This window comes from Lepisma saccharinum, chromosome 13, assembly GCF_977018435.1.
Source record: "Lepisma saccharinum chromosome 13, izLepSacc3.1, whole genome shotgun sequence".
NCBI lineage: Eukaryota > Metazoa > Arthropoda > Insecta > Zygentoma > Lepismatidae > Lepisma > Lepisma saccharinum.
In genome coordinates, this window is record NC_139241.1 from 48,009,260 (window position 1) to 48,034,116 (window position 24,857).

Below are 24,857 nucleotides of genomic sequence, written 5' to 3' on the forward strand. Positions count from 1 at the left end.
TTAAAAGCCTGTCCCGTCTCGTCCCGTTGGCAACACTATAGGTGATTATCAATGTGTATTTAAACGTAACAGATCAACTACAGATCAAATTTTTCACATCAGACAGACACTTGAAAAAAAGTGGGAATATAATCAAAATGTCCATCAGCTATTCATTGATTTAAAAAAAGCATAATGATTTGGTCAAAAGAGATAAATTATATAATATATTAGTGGAGTTTGGAATACCTAAGAAGCTTGTTAGTATGATAAAAATGTGCACCAGTGAAACAGAAAGTAAAATTCGTGTGCGTATTAATATGTCTGACAAATTTACAATTCATGATGGATTAAAACAAGGAGATGCATTATATTCATTGCTCTTTAATTTTGCCTTAGAATATGCTGTTAGGAAGGTAAAAGAAACTAAGAAACTAAAGAAGGACTAAAATTAAATGGTGTGACTCAGTTGTTAGCATATGCAGATGATGTAGACTTACTGGGGGATGATGTGAATACAATTAAGAATAATGCTAAAGTATTTTTCAAAACTGCTAAAGAGATAGGTTTGGAAGTTAACAAAGAGAAAACTAAATATATGCTTACAGGAAAAACCAAGTGTTAGGTAATAATCAAAATCTAATTATTGATAACAACTCGTTTGAACCAGTTTCCAAATTCAAATACTTAGGAGTAATATTAACAAATGAAAATTATATTAAAGAGGATATAAAAAGTAGGCTTTATTCAGGAAATGCATGTTACTTCTCTCTTCATAAACGTTTGTCTTGTCGTTTAATATCTAAGAGACTAAAAGTTAAAATATACAAAACAGTAATTTTGCCTGTAGTATTATATGGGTGTGAAACTTGGTCCCTTACATTGAAAGAGGAAAATAAATTGAGAGTATTTGAAAATAAGATCCTTAGGAAAATCTTTGGACCTAAAAGGGATGAGGAGACAGGTGAGTGGAGAAGGTTACATAATTTAGAACTACATAATTTGTATTCATGTCCAGATATTATTAGAATAATTAAATCAAGAAGACTTAGGTGGGCAGGCCATGTGGCACGAATGGGAGAGGAAAGAGGAGTTCACAGGATTCTTGTTGGGAAACCTGATGGTAAGAGACCTGTAGGAAGGCCAAGACGAAGAAGGAGGGACAACGTTGAGATGGACCTAAAGGAAATTGGTAGGGATGGAAAAGAGTATATAGAACTTGCTCAAGATAGGGAAAGATGGAAGGCCTGTGTTGCTGCAGCCATGAACCTTCGGGTTTAAGAAGGCTAGAGAGTTAGTTAGTTAGTTAAAATAAGTCCGAAGAAATTTTAATGAACAAACGGATAATTGATTGATTTAGTTTATTTTACTTCGCGTTTTGTGCCTCTTGGCTAATTTGCGAAGATGGGGGATGAGTGATGAAATGATGAAATGGATGAAAATGGACATTCACAAACAACCATACCCGACCGGGATTCGAACCCGGGACCCTTGGCGTGAACAAACGGATAAAACAGGTAACCTGGTAATTTTATTTACAGTCATCTGTCTCGTTCTCGTCTTGATTTTTAACCTTGATCTCAGTATAAATCCCTTCTCTAGTTCTGAGGTGAGGTCGATACTAGTTTCTCCTCAGTACAATGCATTCATAATAATTTCAAGATCGAAAATAGTGGATTACGTATTTTCTTAACATCTCTGGCGGTTATGTATTTGCAGCTTGGGAACGAGTCATAATTGCCAAATCCTCCAATCAGCAAGTGAGGCGCTGACGGCATCCCAACTCACCATCAATCGCTCACTAGCTGAAGTTATTATGGAGGATCATAATGTGCCCAGTGTGGAAATTTTAATTAGGAGAGACTGGAAAACGAGAGCAGTTCCTATTATACTTGGAAAGCCTCATTATAGCAAAAACAGTGCTCTTTAGAGCTTACTTTACGAGAGCTCTGTTTGAACTTTGACTATTTCCCTTTTTGTTTTCCAGTAAAACTCACCTATCTTAAGTTGGGTGAACAAAAGACCATCCCTTTTAGAGATAGCTAAAGAACCTCTTTTAGCTAAGAACCGCCGACAAGAAAAAGCCCACACTGTGTTGGATGCTAACTTAAATTTAAATATTTGTCGCTATAAAGAAGAACTTCTGGCTTGACAGCTTGTAATCTTTATTGTGAAAAAGTTATCTCGTTACTTTGTTGGACATGGCAATTAATTACTTACCTGCTGTAACCGACAGCCTGTAAATCGCAGAAAATAATATTCCTTGTAATAAAATATCGCTATAAATTCACCATTCGAATTACAGAAAACATTTTCCAGATATCTCAGGAGTGCAAGTGCTCTACCCCCTCTCGTCCAGTTACTTGTCAACATAATTCCCGCTGGAATTCAAGCAATTGTCATAGCGTGGGCCCAACTTCTGTATACCTGCGTCGTAGAAGTCCGTCGCCTAGGTGCCGAACTACTGTGTAACAGTCGTCTGAACTTCTTCGTCGCTGTGAAAATGTTGACCGGGCAGGAACTTTTTCAGGTGCAAGAACAGGTGGTAATCACTGGCTGTACGATGGATGACCGAACACCTTCCAACCGAACCTGTCCAGAAGGGCTGCAGTGCGTCTAACCATTTGCGGCTTCGCATTGTCGTGTAGCAAGATCACCCCGGCACTGAGCTTACCGCGTCGCTTATTCTGAATGGCTCGTCGCAACGTCCCCAGTGTTTCACAATAACGGTTTGCGTTCACAGTCTCACCTCTGGGCAGAAACTCCATGAGCAGAATGCTTTGTCTGTCCCAGTACATAACCTTTTGCGCTGACACCGTCTGTTTGAACTTCGTCCTACATGGAGATCCACTGTGACGCCAATGCATGGACTGCTGCTTGCTTTCTGGGAGTGCTGTATGCAACCTACGTTTCATCCCCTGTGATGATCCGGTTGAGAATATCGTCATCATTATGGTAACGCTGCAGAAATGTCAGCGACATGTCCATGCGTTTTCCTTTGTGTTCGAGCATCAGTTGTTTCGGCACCCACCGGGCACACAATTTCATGACGCGACGATCCTCCAATACGCGGTGCTGCACCTGCTCCACAAGCTCGTCCATGAAAGCCGATGGCCGCCTACTGCGCTCGTCGTCATGCACATTTTGCCGGCCGGCCTTCAGTAAAAGTCCTGCACCAACAACGCACCATCTGCTTGCTCATGACGTCTGGCCCATACAACTGGCACACCTGACGATGAATTTCGATCGTCTGTATGTTTTGTGCGTTCAAGAACTTAATCACCGAACGAACCTCGCACGCGGCGGGAGATGGAATAAGAGCCGTCATGTTTCATCGCTGCCGCGACGCTACTGAGGACTTTCGGGAGGCGTCTTCTAGGACATTCACTAGCCAGGGCATGTGCCTCTGATGTATGCGCTAAACCGGTTTCAATACGCATGGCCTGCCACCTGTGGGCGAGTGGGAAACTTACTTTCTTGATGCGCCTAATACTTTATTTAAAGATTTTTCTACGTTCTAAGTAGGTAAGTGTGGTAATATAGTCATTTTCTGTTAGGACTGCCCTTCTCTCCTACAATACCTAAATCATCGAAATACTCCACATAATTTCCGAGATATGACATGTTTTGTGTTGCATGGTGCATTCGTTCATCCACCCAATTTCTGAAAATCTTCAAATTTTCAAAAATTCATAACTTTCAAACTATTTCTTGGACAAATCTAATATTACATATGTCATATTGGAATAAGTATCTATCAGTACAAAAAATATGAAGCAAATCCATGACTATGAAGCAACCTGCTCTGGGTGATTTCGCGTGGAATGACCCTTGCGCCTCATCCACTTCCGGGAATATCATCGTATTTTGAAATTAACTTCATGAGTTCCAAGAAATTTCCTCTAAAGATTGCCTCAGTCTCATCACAGAGTAAGTATACTATTGTGGTTGGAAAAAATTAATAGTGGGGGGAGCCTATGCATTGATTTTCACCAGACCAACACCAAAATGATAGTTCCGAGGAGTTTCGTCGAACACATCCACGAGTCTGCAACGCTTCCGAGGAATAATGGAAGGTATAGAAACCAGCAACCAAGGCAGAGAAATACAGCAGAATTAACCACAGTAAAGTTGTGACCTCAATTGGTAAATTGTAACGTGTAGCAGTGTCCACGTTACAAAAATATATTAACTTAATATTTTTGTACCTAAACTTTTATATGTAAATAGTGGATTACCTAGTGGTGTAGAACACACCTCGTATATAAACTATACATCCTGGTGTTAGTTATAAGTTTCAAGAGTTTGTTTCTCGTGACCCCTTGATTACAAAGCATCATTATTATCGCTAACCGAGGCGGGGAGGTTCACTTATAATCTTTCTAATTCTTAACATTTAAGAGTTAGGTAGTTTCTGTAGACCTTTAATTCCTTAATGTCGTATTTTTGCCTCTCGGATGTTTTCAATAACGATGTAACGATGAAAGGATTGAGAAAACATCGCTGACAATTATGTTGATTGCAAATACTCGAATGAGAAACTACAATTAGGAAAGTTGCCCCTCGTGGCGGAGTGGTTAGAACATCGCGCTACGACGCCAGAGGTCCTGGGTTCGAATCCCAGCTTGGGTATGGGTGTCCATTCATCAATTTCATCATATCATCAATCATCCCCCATCTTCGCAATTAGCCAAAAGTGACAGAAAAGCAAAAAAGCAATGAAAAGTAAACTAAATCAATCAATCACTACAAACCGGAAAATAAACTTGTCGGTTCTTGAGATGTTGAACGTCCTCCAACTTTCAAAAATTCATTTCTTACACCTATTCCGGAAATTGGAAACACCATTTGTAGAGGATAATGATTGTACACATTTAACTCTATATATAAACCTATAGAACTAAATAACAATCTCACAGCCACTGAAAAAATCCACCTAGCAGGTAGGCACCAAAATATCATGTCAATATCGTGACAAGTTTGGCGACTCATGATTTAACAATTTCTTAGTATCAAATGATCAGTGGTCATTGTTGATCCAGGCAGATAAGCAGTTGCCCTGCCCTTTCACGATTTTAGAACACATCATAATAAGGTAACATCTTCCTGAAGTAGAAAATTGTACTTGAGCATTGTAATGACCTTTTATGAAAGTTTTATCGAAATGCGTCTACTGTACAATAAAACAATATGGCTCAGTCGGTAACGCGTCTGACTACCATGCTCAAGGTCCCGGGTTCGATCCCCGGCCGGTTCAAATCCGGGAACTTTTCTAACGTTGGAAGCGGCCCCGGCGCCCACCCAGCGTCGAATGACATGGGTACCTGGGGGAAACCCTGGGGGTTAAAGGCGGTCAGGGGCGTGATGCTGATCACATCACCCCCATTCACGACCGGATGAAGAAAGTGTGGGGCGTTACCCCCCACACCCCCTATACGCCTTCATGGCGTGGTGCTAAGCACAGGGGAGCACTTTACCTTTTTATCACTTTTTTTATACTCTAAAAGGAAATGGCGCAACCACAAGGAGATAGGGGAGCATTGCCTATTTGCCTTTTTCCAACCTTGGACGGAAATCAATTATAAGGGGGGGGGCATACATTGAAGTAAAAGAATGCAAGACTAGCAGAATCTACTAGTAGCAGGACAAAAGGATACTCAAGACGGAATTAGTTTTCACGTCCATCTTGCATTATTTCTTACACACGGCCAGGATCACCTACAGGAGGCACAGAGGGCAGTTGTCCCCTCGACTTTAAATTTTATACAAATAAAAATATATTTCGTAAAAATTTTCTTTCTCGCTTCGCTCGCGGTACCTGCTTTTCTTGCAGTATTGTCAACTTCCGAGCCGTAGCTAGGAAGTAGCGGGAGTTGGCCCTGGGAGACGAACAATCTGATTGAGAAAAATTGTAAAAGAGAATAATACCATGGCGTCCCATGAAATGTTTTGGGCACTATTACTGTTTTCAACTTTCAAAAATTTGTATCGAAACATTTTCTTGCTCGCTTCGCTCTCAGTTTGACAGTTGCTGCTATAACAGTTTGGTTTGGAGGAAAACGAGCGTTCACATTTCAGAGACAATTTATATAATTTTTGCTGTTGGTTTGTTAAGGGGCGGATGAATAGATTACGTAATGTATTTAAATAATATGTTAATACCTAGGTATATATATACACACTGTACAGAGTGGCCAGAAAGTCCCTTTACACCTCCACTTACTTCATTCCTACATGAATAATATTTACAGTTAGTTGTCCAAAACATCCGTATGTGCACCTCCATGATCCCTGCACAGCTTGATACGTTCATTGATGGCCATTGGCCGGAATGCGTGCAGTCCTAAGTCCATTTTCATGTGGAGCTGCATTGTGCTCCTTGCAATTCCAAGTTCTGCAGAACACTTTCTGGTCGACTTGCAGGGTGAACACATCACTGACACACTAACGTCTGCACACGTTTCCTTTCGGGTTGATGGACGACCAGAACGAGGGGCATCCAAAACACTTCCCAGGCGAAAAGCTTTCTTCTCCCATGTGATCTCAAAGTCTGACGACTTGGTGGCTCCTTACCGAACCGTTCACGAAAGCTATCATTCACCTGCGGCATTTTTTCGTTGTTGTGTTTCCGTTCATGGATACACACACTTGTCATTAAGCGCTCCTCCAAAGTGAAGTCACTGGTATCTGGTATTGTTGTTCACCAAACACGGAAAGGCGCGACAATGAACTGGTCAACGCACAGACTTTATTCTCCCTCCGCGGGTACTCACGTGGCAGTTACGCGGCAGGCACGTGGCAATTCACGTGAGGAGCACTGTTACCATACCAATGATCAGGATGGGAGGTAAAAATCTTAAATATCTTACCTTGGTACCTTCTTCTAATAATAAAAACAAATTAAAATAACGGTAATATTAAATTAATAATATTAAAATATTAATTAATATTGTTATCACATGAATGGGAAAAGACAGCATAAGAATAGGAATATAACAGCACGTACGTCATTATCTAGCTCATGAATAGTTAAGATCGCTTCAATTTGTATAAAAACAACTGCCCTAGCAAGGTGATTGTGAAACAGATAAGGAATTGAATATTTATTGAATAACGAAAAAGGATGTTAGATCCATTTGACGAAAGCAAAGCTCTTAATTTAATATTTAAGCATATTACTTAAGTAGTGGTGTGCATAAATCTTCTTTAATACAGTCATCCAAAGTCGTAATCCTTCCCTTACAATACGTTTGACGGAAATACACCTCTCTCGATTATACGACAGATGCTAAACAAAACAAGCATATTTACATTATTTAATTTTAGTACTTCGTAAGTCTTTCGTGGGAGATTCGGACTCCCTGGACACCCCACCCCGCCTCCCCTAAATAGTCCTTGGCGCTATTACATGTAAGTTGTATTGCGATGTTCGTCAATGTGTGTTTTTCTTCTTTCAGACACTCTGAAAAAGTGTTGTCTTGTCACAGAAACCCTCTCGGGTTATAAACGTGGGGCTGAAAAGAAAGGTCTGTTATGGTCAGACTCTGACCTGCATGAGTTGGGGGGGGGGGAGTAGCGGACAGGGAACCTTGTGGTCTGCTTCTTTCGACAGAGCAACCCTCCCTCTAGCAAAGTCTCAATAGGTCTCCCATGCAATGGATTTGTGTTCGAAGGGGGAAATGGAATCAATATTGGTAAGACTAGGAAGAATAAATGAATAAAAGAATAAATCCTTTTTTCGAGTGACACTGATACGGGCTCTTAAAGCTAACTCGAACCATAAATTTTTGCAGGGCAAGGAATAAGCCACCCCTGACAATGGTCCTTTACAAAATCCCTAAGGCCATCTCCAACCATACGTTTCTACAAAGCAAACAAAAGCCCACCCCAGGGAAAGCTTATTGATGAGCCTTTAAAAGCGAACTCCAACCATAAATTTTTACTGAGCAAAGAATAGGCCATACCCCACTCAATGCTCCTTTATAAACTCCCTAAAGCCAACTACAACCATATTTTTTTTACAGTGCAAACAATAGGCAACCCCAGCCGGACTCCGTGGCGGAGTGGTGAACACATCGCACTACAACGCCATGGTTCCCGGGTTCGTATCCCAGCCTGGGCATGGTTGTTTGTGAGCGTTCATTCATCAATTTCATCATGTCATCCCCCATCCACCTTTTTGGCCAATTAACCAAAAGTAGCATAAAAGCGAAGTAAAATTATATAAATCAATCTATTAATCAATGGATAGGCCACCTCAGGCAAAGCAAAATTAAAATTTCCATAGAACCAACTCTAACCTTATATTTTTACAGGACAACGAATAAGCCCACCCAAGGAAAGCTCACTTATAAGCTCCCTAGAACGAACTATAAATATAAATATTTAGAGGGCAATGGATACGCTACGGGAGGCAAGGTTCATATATGAGCTCCTTAAAGCCAACTCCATCCATAAATATTTGGAGGACAGAAAATAGGCCACCGGAGGCAAGGATCATTTTAAAGCTCCCTAATGCCGACTCCAACCATAAACTCTTACAGGGAAAGTATAGGCCACCCAGGCAAAGCTCATTTATAAGCTCCATATAGGAAACTACAAGCATAAATTTCTATAATACAAAGAATAGGCTACCCGGCGCAAAGTTCATTTAGAAGCTCCTTAAAGCGAAATCCATCCAAAAATAGTAACGGAACAAATAATAGGCCATCCGAGGATTAGCTCATTTATAAACTTACTAAACCCAAATAAAACCATACATTTTTACAATGTAAAGAATAGGCATCCCCACTCAATGCTCTTTTATAATCTCCCTATAGCCAAATCCAACCGTATTTTATACCGAGCGAACAATAGGCCACACAGCCGGCCCCGTGGCGGAGTGGTTAACACATCGCACTACGACGCCAGTGGTCACGGGTTAGAATCCTGACATGTGCGTGGATGTTTGTGAGTGTCCATTAATTTTATCATATCATCACTCATCCATGTCTTTTTACTGGCAACACTGATTACAGGCGCTCAGTTCCTTCAGTGCGTGTGCATCGTGTAGACGTACTTGCTCAGGTTGCAAGTCAAGCGGGCCGGACGAAATGGATTAAATGTTGCTTGTGTTGTTAAATCATTAACATCAGGACAGGTGCTGAAGAGAAGGGAATGAATTTGGTACTTCCTAAGTCAAGGTATGTGCTAATGACCGTATTAACGTTGACTTTACCAAGCTTCTTTCTTATACAGAAGCACGAAAGTACCGTGCAACGATTCCACAATAAAATCATTTTTTTTCTCGATAATGTACCTTTTAGACTAATCGGGACGATATTTAAACCACAGTGAACTAATTGAAATTAACGACAGAACAGTTTCATGGATAACCGTTGATTCGAAACCAGTTACCCTGTTTTCTCTTTCTCTCTCGTTCGTGGGGAGAGAAATGCGAGTACTCAAATGTAGTTCGAGATTGTATCCATTGAAGGTGTAAGGATAAATGTGGAGCCAAATGACCATATGTTACATAGTGTCTCGAAATCTACCTACTGAAGAAATTTGTTTTATTTTTTAAATTTTTTGAGTGTGTATACAACCGTTTATTAATAGCCGAAGACTGTGAAAGTAGTATTGTGCCACTTGCCGCCATTTCACCGTGAAAACCATATAGCGGGGAAAATGCATAGTGTCATGGTATGTATGCACATTTCTCGACTATTGTTTTCTCTTAGTTTCATTTCGTTAGGAGTGTGAGGTTTAATATTGATAATAAGTTTTAACGTTTTTTGCAAGGTTTGGTGGCATTATCATTTGCATGTGATTTTTCACATTTTCAATGTGCATACAACGGGTTTTTACGAATTAAAAAGGTAAAATTTTAGTATCCCCAAAACGTATTTCATCAATTTTACAGGAGAAATTATTTACCGAACTGACTTTCCGTACACTTTTGAAAGGTCGTGGAAGTGTTTTTTTCCCATCGTTTAATTTATATCGCCGGTAAATAATGTATTTTTGAAGATTAATGTCTCTCCGATGCACGAAAGCTGTTGCCTCTGAGTCATTCCATGCCATATCAACACAGCCCCCAACCTGACCATCACTGATGGTCAGATACGTTGATGGCTAAAGATACGTTGGAAAAACCTTCGTCACTTCATTTCTCGTGAAATTCTAGCCTGATTTGATATATCACATCACCCCTTTCCTTTGAAATTTTTGCGTTGAATTCAATATGGCGGTCAATAATATACCGGACCTGCACTTGACACACACGGCTAGGGATCTCCCTGTGCTTAACCTATTTCTCCCATGACCAATTATACCCAGGATAACTCCTTTACATTTTGTAGGGGGGGTGTTAAGGGAAATTTGACTCGTCATAATTAATGTAATGAGGCTTTTATCAGTCACATAGTTACACATATTATTTTGTATCTTCGGATCTCATTGCAGTCCCAGAATGATTATTTGATATGTTTTAGAGTATGGCATGAGGGACCAAATATTTTTTTTCACGATTTTTGGTGATGACGTTTTGAGATATTCAAGGTCAAAGGTCAAGGTCACGTGATAAAATTATATTTTTATGCAAAGGTAGGCTTGTTATATATCACTGGAAAGCTTGTTCAATTCCCTGTACAATAAGCTTCATTTGATCTTCCTACGCAAAATAGGGGCGGAGTTACAGCACATTTAGTAAAGCTAAGCGGGCGCAAAAAGGGCAATTTATGCGAACTTTGACCTTGAATAATTTAACAATTACAAGACAAACGAAACTAAAAATTTTCATAGTTACTAAATTCCATGTATAGTTTCAACTCCCCAAATTTCATGAAAATCGGTGATGGTCAGGTTGGAAATTGCACATATCTGTGTTGATTTGGCATGGAATGACTCCTCTATGTTCTCCTACTACGTGAACCAAATGCTGTGTCCGTTCGATGATGTAACCCCCGGTCAGTGTTTCCAACCACGCCGTTTTTATTTTTTGCAAGAACATGACAATCTTGAGGATGACAATTTTAACCATGTTTGCCTAACCTAACTGAACCTAACCTTTCCGTGAATGGTTCGTGGGGTTATTTATGAATGGTTCGTGGGGCTATCCGTGCATGGTTCGTGGGGTTTTTGAACCCGGAAAAAATACAAAATCAGTAACACGAAAGTAGGTATTTTTCGGTGAAAGTTGGAAACACTGCACACCCAGTGATCATGGACAACGCTAGTCAAGGTTTGCCCGCCATATTGTGTGTAACGCAACCGGAAAATGAACGAACAATAATTACTCGATATGTGGAAAATTGAAATGATTGTCGTGAAAAAACGAAATCCCACCTTCAAGAATCCTTAGCAATGCAGAATACGTAAGTACCAATATGAAAAATAAGAAAATAAAGGAATTTCAGACGTTTGGCGGATACTAAAGTTTTACTATTTCTTGTTCCCTTCCCCTGAAACAAATTTCATGTTTCGTAAAACGTCGAAATATATCTATTAAAGAAATCAATGTAATTCTCTAGGTTAGGGGGGGGGGTTGCAGACAGGGGTTCTTATGGATAAACCACTGCACTTAGTGTATCCCTAAATATCATACAAATAATGCATATTTGTGCCAGAATGGCATTTATTTAGTTTTACCTAGCTTCCTATGGGTCTGACCTCTCTGCTGTTGCCGTTGTGACGTTTCCGTATTGCGGGATTACTAACACCCTTTTCAAGAGAGTGGTAATAACCTATTTATCATCCACTATGTTCACATTCGCAAGACCGCCCGTAGGATTTTTTGTTACGGTTCCGATTGTTTTATGATTTTTTTAAATTCTCCTAGCAGAAAGACTAATTATCGTAGAATTTTGGCAATCATTGTTACAAGAAATTTGAACCTTCCTTAAAGTAATGAGCACTGATCGGATTTCGAAAAAAAATATATGTTGAACAAAAAAACTTAAAAACTACTTTACGCAAGCATGCGCGCTCCCCATGGACAAGGCATTCTTCGTTGATAGAAACGACAGAAAGTATGGTGGTAGACTAGTGGGAATAAACGTAGAATTAATTTACAACCTTTTTTAGAAAGCATTTAGATATATTATTTTAATGCTAAGCGAACTAAACCTGACCCACCTAACCTAACAAAATCTTCCAACATTTTGGCGTAACGTTAAAAGGGTATTAATTATAGTTTGATGTGATTCCCCTCACCATCCCATTGTTCTCTTCCCGTCTAGCAACCAGGGGCCTTCCCGATTGCGCAGTGGTAGCGTCGTCGCCTTGTAATAAAGGGATCCCGGGTTCGATACCCGCTGGAAGCACATAATGGTTCGGATTCCACTTTAAAGTGTAGGTCCAGTCCCGATTAGCCTTATTGTGCACAAAGTGGACTTAAAAACATCAACTCAAACCAACTCAAACCAAACCGTCTAGCAACCGCTACCCGTCGCTTTATCCTTGGTTGACGTGATACGAGACACGTTGCAGCAAATTAATGGTGTCCTCAACGTGTCGGCCAATACCAATAACGATATTTTTAGTAGTCCCAGGCAGGGCTGGACTGGGACTGCTAAGAGGGCGGTAGCAATTATTCTCAACAGGGCCACAGATTGTGAGAAGTTGCTAAAAAAGGCACCAAATGTATATTTTCGGAAGTGCACTGAGAGGGCGTACCGAAATTTTGCCCCCTGTCCCGGTGGGCAATTCCGGCCCTTGTCCCAGGAAGGAGAATGCATTGTATAGAGGTTGCCAACTGTTGTACTTTTTGCTGGAATTTTGAATGTGTAGGATATATTAGCGTGTGCTAGTAGTTCTCTGTGTATAACACAATGGGCTGTGATTTTTTTTGCAACATCTTGCTTCCCCTTTGACAGAAGAGAGCTGGTGAATAAGCGCGATCGTGTTTTTTTGCCCTGTTTATTATTTTCAAAGTGCGTTTTCCTTTTAATTGCATGTGTGTGGGTTCAACTATATGCCTAATGCCTGTTATTGTTTTTGCTACAAATAAGTGTCCTTACACCATTCCTCTTCCTGCGACAATATTGACAGTCGAATGAATTGCCACATCTTTTCTGTCAGCAGTCAGCCTACCACTTGACAGCGGCATGAATATGAGGGAAGGATGGAGACACGAACGTTAAGAAAGAAAGGGACTGGACACACAGGCTACTGCAGTGATGAGAAATAATTTTGAAATCCATCCATTGAAACATTAGATATAAATCATGTTTAATTTTAGAAGTGAAACTTCATAGCGGACTCGGATATTTACACGTACGAATGCCAAGTATTGTCATATTATCACTTAAATGAAAGAAATTAATACTTTTTTTTGTGTATCTAAACAACAGCTTTTTTAAAACGACAGAACGGGACATTTTTCATATTTTCCTGTACAAAAAGCGGGAGGGCAAAATGTACACATTTTAACATAAAAACTGTTTCACCATAAATACTTATGTTTGAAAACTAATTACATAAATAAATACTGCGTATATAACTTACATAATGCGGTGATATGCACTGCACCAACCAAGCAGTCCTGTAGAATTGGAAGCCTTTCATTGATATTTTGGCGGTGGATGGATCTTCTTCAGTACAACCTTCTTTTCAAATAGCATTTTGTTAAAGTTTACACGTGTGTGATTAAAGTTCATACTATTAATCAACTTAGCTTTCAAAGTTTGTACCGTAAAAGCGTTATTGTCACTTGTCCACAAACTATTCATGTACGAAAACACACTTCCAGTGAGAGCGTTCGTTCCAGGTGAGAGAGAAGAAACTCCAGCATTTGAAGAAAATTGGAATATGGCACAGTGTTGACATTGAAATGTGAAATAATTTCTACTCAACAATGTTTTTCAAGCTTTCATTTTTCCAATATTTCTGGCGTTTCTATGACATAGTTCGCAGTAATAGTAGGGAAGGTGTATTGTTGCTTTAATTCTATGCCAGTAAGTCATTGACACAAAAAAGGGACCAATTTCCAATAAATCTGACACGTTTTGTTATCAATCCGGATGGGTTACAGTTTGCTAACATGTTTAAGAAAGTGTAATAATTGAGGGGTCTAGTGAGAGAGGGAGCTATGCCACTTTGACAAGAAATGGAAATAAATTGAGTTTTCTAAAGCATTGCGTTGAGTCATAATTTGTATAACAAAGGGTAATTTTTTTTGCTGAACATATTGTTAGGTAAATTATTCAAAAGGAAAAATATGAATTTCAATATAAATACAATTTATTATGAACATGTATGGTATATTGTTATAGTATACCCATGTGGAGAAATCAATCTAGCACATCAAATACTTTGAACAAGGCTTAAATACATTTGCCTGAGTGTAAATCATGTTCACAGGGTTACATATGATCTACATAAAGACAACTTCATATGTCTTCTGGAGGATCTTCACTGTCCATTGTTTCTGTGAATTTTAGTTTTTGGTAAACACCATGAAGAACTGGAGGCATTATTGCCATGAGATCTTTTAACTTCAGGGCTGATATTAAATCTTGCACCGGTTACTGCAACACAACCCCTGCCATTCCTATTGCAGACACCATCAGTAAGTGGCATAGCTCCTTCTCTCACTCAAAATGCTGATGAGGACGTATTCAAGAACTCAGAAAATCTGCTGCAGAACAAGCGAGAGCTATGCCACATGGTTGTAGTTCACATGATAGATGACAGATGGTAGGAGAAGATTGAAAATGGTCAAAAATAAAATTTTCAAGATTTGTGGCATAGCTCCCTCTCTCACTAGACCCCTCAATTGTAAAGGGGCATGTTTTTCATTTTTAATCCAATGTCTGTGAAATAGGAGGGAAAAGATGGATATTTGAAATGCAAAGTAATTGTGTATGTTTTATATGCATATTATAATGAACACAAAAAGACTTAAAAGCTATTAGATCCAAAATAAAATAATGATAATAATAATAATAATTAGAGTCCAGTTTTAAGTTTTAAAAAATCGGGACAGTCCCGGCTAATACATGACGTTTGGTCATCTTACTGTATTCTGTGTGTGGAGAGAGGCGAACCCCAAGTGTCAAGGCCACACGTATCCCTGGATTAGGACGATGCGAGCTGCAGTCTTTAATTACTATCGGTTCATCTTCGTAATCTACGGCGGTGATAGAAGTTGTCTTTGAAAATTTGCTATTAAAATCCATTTATCCCCGCAGAGTTAGGCAACACACATAGCGCCTTGCAGGGAAGATCTAGAACGGTGACTGTACATCCCTTATTATACGTATCTATGAAAGTAAGAGGAAATTTAAACAGCAATAAGCAAGAAAAATAATAATTTATACTTTCTCACAAAAAGAGATAAATAATTTTCTAAGGATTTCTTTCACAGATAATAATGCTTTTAATGTTGGAATGAAAATGCATTTCCAGGCAAGAAGCTAACTTCACATAAGCAATTTACACCTATTAGGATTGATGCAAAAATAATGGCCGATTTTGAACAACTTTGAATGCTATAACTTGGCTCAAAGTTACTGTAATTATTCAAAATAAAGACCATTATAATCAACACACTTTTGCAAATGAGAAATAAGTCCGTTTATTCCGGTTGAAGAAGTTAGCGAGAGGTCCTGTGAGTATGGTGGGTAAGACAGTTTTATAGCCCAATTCGTTCTGCTTTTGCAGGGTTGGTCGTGCGACGTGCGGTTGAGCGTTGTCGTGCTGAGGGATTGGGCCTCTTCTGTTGACCAATGACTGACAGAGACATTGAATTTTCCGGTGCATTTAATCGATTTCTTGACAATACTTCTCTGTTGTGATGGTTTCGCCGAAATTCAGATAGTTGTAGTGGATAGCGCCGGCAGCAGACCACCAAACAGTCACCATGCTCTTCTTTTTATGCAATATGAGGGGGAGTGTTTAGGAGTTTCGTCGTGATCCAACCATTGTGTTGAACGTTGTCGATTGTCTTATAGGATACACTTTTCGTCGTACGTCACAATGCCTTCGAGAAATTGGACGTTATTGTTGAGCAAAAGTAGCACACTTCAAAATGGCGATTTTGATAATTCTCATTCAATTCGTGCCTCATGATCTCGTGCCACTAATCGAGTTTTTTCACACTCTCAATTTGCTTCAAATGGCGAACAATGGTCGATTGATTAACAACGAGTTCTCCTGCGACCTCTCCTGTCATTTTGAGTGGGTCAGCTTCGATGATCGCCTTCATTTGTTTATTGTGAACTTTGATGGACGCCCACGACCCTCCTCATCTTCGAGTAGCATACGGTCGGTACGAAATTTTTCCAACCACCTGCGCATTGTATGAGGAAAAAAAAAAACGCTTCCCTCACCTCACGTTTTAGTGACATTTCGAGTTGCTTCCGCAGGTCTATGACCAAGTTTGAACCCATGAAGCAAAATGATGCGAATTTCTTATTTTGACAGTGTCATGATAACTAGCCTAGAATCGAGGTAAATCAAGCGTTAGGAAAATTATTTTAAGGCACATAGATTAAGAAATAAATAAACTTTAAAATGAGACATAACATATAACACAATCAGTGAGATGTATAAGGAAAAAAAATATTTTTTAAAAAGCGAGACAATTCGGCCATTATTTTTTCATCAACCTGATACTTTGCACGAAATCAAATAAACAATATTAATCTGAACAAAATAAGAAACTGTTACAAAATATTTGCAAAAATTGTCAGTTTGAAAACATGAAGAAGGAAAAGATTTGGATTGATTTGGTGTTTTAAGTCCACTTTATGCACAGTAAGGCTAATCGGGACTGGACCTACAGTTTAAAGTGGGATCCGAACCATTTGTGCCTCCACCGGGTATCGAACCCGGGACCCCTTGATTACAAGAAGGAAAAGACTATTGCGTTTAATATGTTGGGGTCTTTGCAAGGTCACTTTCACCTATTCCTTCAAAAGGGACACATCCATCATTCATTTTATAAGTTTTGTGACATTTTCCTCAGTATTAACGTGTTTTCCACAAGCCACACATTGCTTTCCAAGATGCTTGATGGAACTAATAACGATGATCAAATCGCAGGTACCTACTTTAGCGAGGGGGAGTTCAGACATTTTCGACCCCTCAAAATATCTGAAGAGGAGTAGATTTTACACATGTTTATCCATGTCAATCAATGTCGCCCCGCCCTCGTCAATGTTATTGGAAGTTTTCGCTAGTAGATCAAATACTCTAACCTCGCTAGTAGATCAAATACTCTAACCTCGCTAGTAGATCAAATACTCTAACCACAGATAAATGTATTATAGGTGCCAGTGGCGCCTCTTAGCGGTGACTGGCCAGAACTTCTTGCGGACAGTAAATCTTAGCGAAGATGGTTTGCTACCGAGTTCAATATATTTATCTGTACTCTAACGCTATCTTTTTCTGACCCGCTTTGATTGTTGGCAATTGTAATTCTACTGGCAATATTTGTCTGGGCATATATAAGGTAATGTTTTTCATGGGCTCTAAGTTTTTCTATAATATTATTTTGGTAGCTGAATTCTTGAACAGGAAATGCCATGTACCATTTAGTGACTGTATTTCTAGATTTGGCTGGAAATTTACGTACAGCAGATAACAGGAACATTATGTAATCCTATTAATGCCAACCCTCTTATGATGAATTATAGGGAGTGCAAATTCTACTAATAAATTACTTCTGTTCTGTGGAACTCGTTTGTAAAATATGTAGTTGTTACTTTTTCAAAAAAATAATTAGTTACAATTACCATTACTCGAAAAACGTAACTGTTAAGTAGCTCATTACTTCGAAGGACTAGAAAATAACTATACAAACAAAGTATTATAAAGAGTAATTGTGTATTTATACTGGTAATTGATACAGGTGTACAGAGTTCATGTAAACTGCTAGCACCAAAAACTGTAATTTCAGTTATTATTTTTAAGAAACCTAATGGGAAAATTACAAGAAATATATTTCACAATGAAAAGTTACACTGTACATTGTAATACACACAACACTTAAATTTGCTTTGTACCTTATCAAAACCAGGTACTATCAAACACAGTCATCATTGGGTTCAACTGAATTTCCTAATCCTTTGTTCATCTTCTATTTAAAAACTTGAACATATTTTCCTAAATTTACAGTAGCTTCCCATGACTAGAAATACTGATACATAATAGAAAAACACAAATACAATTTTTATGTACATTCCTTATTATATGTAAGTAACAGGAAAGTCGTTTTTTAAGTTAATAATAATTTCTACTTTCTCACAAAGTGTGACTTTGAGAGAAACAGAATTTTCCTCGATTTCTTTCGTAGATATGCTCCAAATGTTGACTGAATAATGCATTTGCATGCATTTCCAGGCAAGATGCTAACTTCACATGTGCAATGAAGATTGCCCCTACCACTCTTATCACTATTTTTATTATACACGAATAAGTTTTAGACAGGTATACATAAAAACATCACTATTTACAAGATAATCTGGAGTAAACCTAACAACAGTTTTAAAAAAATGCTCTTGTGCATTCAAATTGCAGCAGAGATCCACATTTGCACGAACTTTCAAGCGTCTCAAAGTATACCCTCTCCCCTCCCCCCAATTCCAGTCTTCATGTGAACACCACAGTTTCTTTAGGTTTTGTGAACTTCAACAATGTTTCTTGCTTCCTCCATTCGATTGCTTGGTAAAGGTGAGCTCGGTGCCTCCTCAACGTACACATTTTTGGTCACACTCTCCCCTTGGTTTTGCTTCTTGAGATCTGTTAGAAAAAAGAGGGAACATAACATAAAACAATATTAGTTAAGTGCATCTGTAAATATGAATTACACATTAAGACCTAAAAGTTGCACCAATAAAAAAATACACTCCTCCAAGGAAATACAAAATTGGAGGCCAAAAGTAAGGACAGTGATGAATTCAGTGGGTGGCCCCTGGAAATTCGAAAATCCACCCTGAAAATTTCAATAACCTGACAGGACATTCGGACAATAACTAAGAAATTTGGCAACCAAGTTAATTTTGGGTTTATTGTATTCACTTTAACTTAAGGGTAATAAAATTAAGCCTTGTATCTATATTAAAAAAAAAAAACATTAACTGGCTGACGAAGGCAGTTTATTATGATTTTAAAAACACTTTACATGTAACGTTTCTACCCTCTATCAGGGTCTTCCTCAGACGAAGAGGGTAGAAACGTTATATGTAAAGTCTTTTTAAATCTTAATAAACTGCCTTGGTAAGTAACTTTATGGTTTTTAAATTCAACGTACGTAGATAGTACCTTTTTCTCTTTTTCGTAATAGTAAGCACTTATTCATTCCTCTTTACAATTAAAAGTCAAAATAATGAACGAATTTAAATTATCGTCCGTTTTTACAACTGCTTAATGAAGAAATAGGATGGATCAGGATACGCTTCAAGCTTGTCTCAAGTTGTCAACTGAGGAGGAAGAGGAACGCACAGAAAGTTCCATTGATGATGCTATCCAGGAATATGTTGGAGAAAGCCTATATGCCTTAGTTTGTCCTAATGTACTTCATTTGCATGCTATACTATTATTTTATTGATTTTCATGAAATCTCATTCTTAAAATGATAGTTAATTATACCTAATCATACTTAATTAGTTTTAATTACATTTCAGATATAATTCGTGTGTGTGTGTTATATGTTGATGTCTATGATATTCCGTCGGTACGTTTGAAGTACGTAGTTTAAAGTGTCACCTGGAGGAAAGTGGCTGGATTCAACATCGAGTTGAGAGGAACGCAATTGGCTAACAAGAAACTGCTAGGTGCAGCAAGTTCTGATGCAATATCTAATGCAAAATCTTGCATGTATACTTGCTCTAGTACATCACAGCTTTTTTGGAACTTGCCCAATAAGCTTTGGATAGATAAGAATCTTGTGAAGAATTGAAAAATAAAAATCTTAATTTAAAGAATAAAACCCGCTTGCCATAATGTTTTTAATGAAACTATAGAGCATCTATCAAATCAAGATGATGATAATTTGAAAGCAGAAAGCTGCTTAAGTTGTTAGAATTATAAAGAACAATTTCCAAAAAAGAGCAGCTGATTTCCACTTATAAAAGGAGAGACCAACGAATATTCTTATTTAAAACATGCATCTACTTTAAAATTATATATCAAGTGTTTGGATGATGTACAGACGGGTCGTAAAGATGTACACACTCTATAATACGGATTAACTTAAGATCAATCATCAGACGTCTAATTATGACCCTTTGATAGTTTTTTTACACATTTTCTCACCAAAAAAGTAGCATTTTGGAAAGACTAGTAACTGTGACTTTCGCTATTGACTAATGTATAGAATTTTCTGTACGGAGTAAACTGCTGCTAAGTTAAGTATTGAAGACATGTCAATGAGTGGGGCTTTATAATGAAGAAAACCTGGTATAAATATCTCGGGTTTTCATGTTATGAACGATTAAAGTTCGGGTTACGCGACATTTGAAACACTCTGCATTTGAGATCCTGGACACCTCAAAAGTACCATTTTCTTCAGACCTCCGAGTTCATTGTGTAAATAGTGACAGGACCCATACGTTTTAATTAATGTGTCCATTTTCTGCACCCACCTAGGTCTTATTAATAATGAAACAGTTTCATAGCTACTATTGTCTATTATAATTCTTTCTTATAAACTGTGAAGAAATGTTCGAAGCTCGAAAGCAGGGGCATCGCAAGGGGGAATCGGTCATTCGAATCCCCTCCCCTGGAAATTAGAACCGTTCATTTCAAATAAAAAAAAAAGCAACAAACTTATTATTTTGATACTCGATAACAGAAACAAAGTTCAGTTAATTAATATGCCAATAAAGTAACCCAAATAAAAATTTAGTTAGCTTGAAACATTTAGTGTAAAATGGAGGAACCAGACCAGAACTACATGGTTTCATATTCTATGACTTAATCATGGTTCAAAATTCAACAAATAATGTATTTTTATGTGAGAAATCACAAAATGTAAACTTCATTTCTAAACTTTCCAAGGCTCTTCTTAAACGGTATTTGTAAAAGTGTATAAGAATGACTGCGAAATTTAGAATGAAATGTGATAAAATAAAGATAAAATATCTGTGCCATACATTAGCTCACTTTGTGCATCGAGAAGAAATCTCATCATAAGAATGAAAGAATAGCATAAAATTAATAAAATTAGAAATAAAAAATAATAGTTTAATATGAGTTTATAGTAATCATTGTTGTTTGATTATTGTTATTATTTCCACTATCAACGACCTGAAGACTACTTACAGAAATTGTGGTGACGCACATGATGGAAATATCTGGCAAACAGACATTCCTTGTATTACATATTTAAATAACGTATTATATTATTAACAAAAATGTATAGAGATAAATTTTCTAGAATTATAGATGTAATATGACGAATCATCAATTTACCTAGAAGCTGCTTCATGTAAAGACATTGATTGGAACTGTAGAAGCCTGGAAATTCTGAGCCAGCCATGGCTTGCTCTTCAGGGAATAAGGCTGTACGCGCTGTCACTTCCTCAAGATCTGAAACAAAAATTTTGACATTAGATAACACTTTATAAGATCTATGCACATTTAAAATTGTGACTATAAATATATATTCTTTTTTCATATTTTTGGGGATGCCAGTATCAACATTGTTGAGTGGGATGAATAAGTATTAGCAGGTAAATTGATCATCAGCATGTTTGCTCAATGCGAGTTCCAAGAATTCAAAACAATCATCAATAAAGCAGCTGTTATTCTTTGCACCAGCATCAATACAATTCTGGTCCCGGGTTCGATACCCGGTGGAGGCACATAGTGGTTCGGATCTCACTTTAAACTGTAGGTCCAGTCCCAATTAGCCTTACTGTACATGAAGTGGACTTAAAACACCAACTCAATCCAATCCAATACAATTCTAAAACAACTAAGATGTAAGAGATGTACGAATTAAAGCAGTGGCGGACAAAATTTGCTGGCAATACTTATGCATCGGACTGTACACTTTCTCTGAAGCAGCAATTGATCTACGTGTATGATGATTTATTAAAAAGCTTATTGGCATTTCTTTGTAGGATTTTAGTTGATTTGATTAAATTTACTTCGCTTTTCTGCCACTTTTGGATAGTCGCGAAGATGAGGATGAGCGACGATATGATGAAAATGATGAAGGGACACTCACAAAGAACACCCATGCCTAGGCCGGGATTCGAACTCGAGACCCCTGATGTCGTAGTGCGCTGTGCTAACCACTTCGCTGCGAAGGTCGGTTATTCTTTGTAGGAAGATGGTGTGTATGTGCACGTGCGCAGAAAGATAGAGGCTATTTATATCTTAGAAATATTTGTTTTAGACAGTAGTAAACGACATTTTAGAATTAAGTGCAAAATACAAGAAAATTTAATTAGTAGGAGTGGATTACCCGGTTATGGAAAATATCACCTCATTGTATTTTATAATTCATTTTGTTGTAAATTACTGAACGTAATAAAAACACGTATGGCGCAAAGCTGACAAGAATGTTATTTCTATAAATAAAATATAAATATAAGATAAATATTAAAATTATTGCAGCACGAATGCATTAATCATATCAGATATGGATCCTACATATGCTTATACATGCTGACGAAAATAATTTATATTTTAAATCAGGATTTGCAAGAAACAATACATTGCCTCTCTAGGATTCGCAACGTTGATGAAAAAAACAATAGTACGTATTTCACAGTATTTGAAACCTACACACATTTTTATATCTCAGCAGCAGTTCGTCGACAAATTAGCATATAACAAAAACTTCACAAATTGTTAAACTCTTCCCTCTGAAAACAAAACGAAGATCTTGAGGCTTGTTTTGTGATGCTTGGGATTCATAAAATTTCTGGTAAACCGGTCTCCGAGTACCTTACATGCAACACTCTTTGTCTTGTCAGAAAAAGGGTGTTCCGCTGACGCCTTTTTCCGGTTACACCCTCATGTTCCCTGCGCCAAACATGTCTCTGGTAATGCGTTCGAGCGGTCGCCCTTGTAATACCAAAAAGCACAGTAAGAGTACTTTACGCTTTGAGATAACGGCAAAGTTGTGTGCAACCGCCATTTAGATAAACGAAACTGGAAACTGGTGGTAGATAATTTTACAACTGTATCTTAACTCTAGGAAAAAACAAAGTTTACCGTTTATTTGTTGTTTTTTTAAAAAAATGGAATCAAGGCAGTGTATTCTTTCTAAACTAACTAACTAAATTTAACTGATTCCTCTATAAGACTGGACCTACAGTTTAAAGTGGGATCCGAACCACTATGTGCCTCCACCGGGTATCGACCCCGGGACCCCTTGATTGCAAGGCGATGGAGTTACCACTGCGCCATCGGGGACGCCCTTTATACTGTTGAGATATTCTTCAGGATTAGTCTATGATCATTTAGTGCACTTTAAAAGTTGAAAAGCTAACGAACAAACTTTGACATTTCATACTCTTGCCAACCCAAGAATATCATTTTATAAATATTTTATACCACAATGCATTCCTATCAACATACTATGGTTTCAACTGTATAGAAAATGAACAGGGAAAGAAGTGGCCTATACTTAGAATATCATTGACACGCTGGCGTACGCGCGGGGAGTTAATGGGGCTACAGCCCCTCCTGAAATTTTGGTAAAATAAAAATTTTCAAATGAACACTCATTGAGAACTCCTAAACAATGCAAAACTTCCCTAAAATAACCGCCGATTACAATTAGTTTGAGAGTACAATTCTAATAGAGTGAAAAGCTTCAAATATACGAAATATTTTGTGGTGTATCCTGCGCCCCTAGAACGAAACCACCTTTATTTCCAGCCCCTCCCGGAAAAAAAAAAAACTTGCGTACGTCAGTGCATTGACGATTTGTATTTTGTCACATTCGTAATCTCCTGAGGTACGTAGTGCAATAACATAAATCACACAATATTCTTTATTAAAATTATCACAAACAACGAATCATTTATTTCAAATATATCGTTTACACGGGGTTTCTCTTGCATTATAGTTTGGCAAAAATTGGATTCTCTCATATTTTTTATTAACACATTTCCTCGTAATGTATATACAGGTGCGATATAAGGAAATAAAAAAAATGCTTAGCTACAATATTGTGTGACTGCTGAAGATTAATATGCTAGTCTTTTAAATTGCATATGAAACTTAAATCTGAAGTTGTGTTTAATCACGGTACAAGGAAGCAACGTACTGAACACGTGATGATAAATGCACAGTTTAATTTCATACATGCAGCCTATGTATATTTAACTCGCGAAGACTTATTGTTCTCGATAATCTTATGTGTACGTCCCCTATTGTACAATAATAGTTCATTTAAAAATGATAAATGTAGCGTTTTGGCACATTACAATTAGCACAGATTCCATACTTATTCACTGGTAATATTAGGCTATGTTTTTGGCAGCAGTTAAAACACACAAACTGGCAACAGTGACCTTACGGATACAATCTAAAGGTAGGGAGCGGGAATATTATCAATGCATCGAAACGTTAGTTATTAGGAATAAAAATACTCTTCATTTGGCAGTAAATAGTTTAACGGTTGTGCTTAGTGCTTGTATTATTTACTTTTATGTGTACTACAGAAATATGCTATGTAAAGAAGTCTGTTTGCACTCTGCGATTGTGAATCGAATAAGTAAGTATTGTAGCCTACAGCCATCGAGGAACAGAAAGTCACTCGTCGTTTTTCTTTGATTCGGGCAACCGTCTTGTGTTGTGATAAACTGGTATTGGAAGTTTTCGAGGCGTAGTGCAATAATATTGGTGAGTCAGCGATATCGTGTATAATTGGGTACTTGAAAGCAAAGGAAACTAACTGTCAGTGAACATGCTGTGAAAGGAGGGAAAAGCAA

The 24,857-nt window shown here is 37.9% G+C and overlaps 1 protein-coding gene across 1 annotated transcript in view; it reads right to left on the reverse strand.

The window, feature by feature from the left end:
* Positions 1-17,778: 17,778 nt before the first annotated feature.
* wgn (Tumor necrosis factor receptor superfamily member wengen) overlaps positions 17,779-24,857 on the reverse strand; it is a 61,201-nt gene continuing 54,122 nt past the window's right edge. Inside the window, exons 3-4 of the mRNA XM_083133532.1 lie at positions 21,376-21,492; positions 17,779-18,702 (exon numbers count right to left, since the gene is read on the reverse strand). Coding sequence (XP_082989658.1) covers positions 18,575-18,702; positions 21,376-21,492 — 245 coding nt within the window. The 3' untranslated portion in view covers positions 17,779-18,574. The remainder of the gene's footprint in view (positions 18,703-21,375; positions 21,493-24,857) is intronic.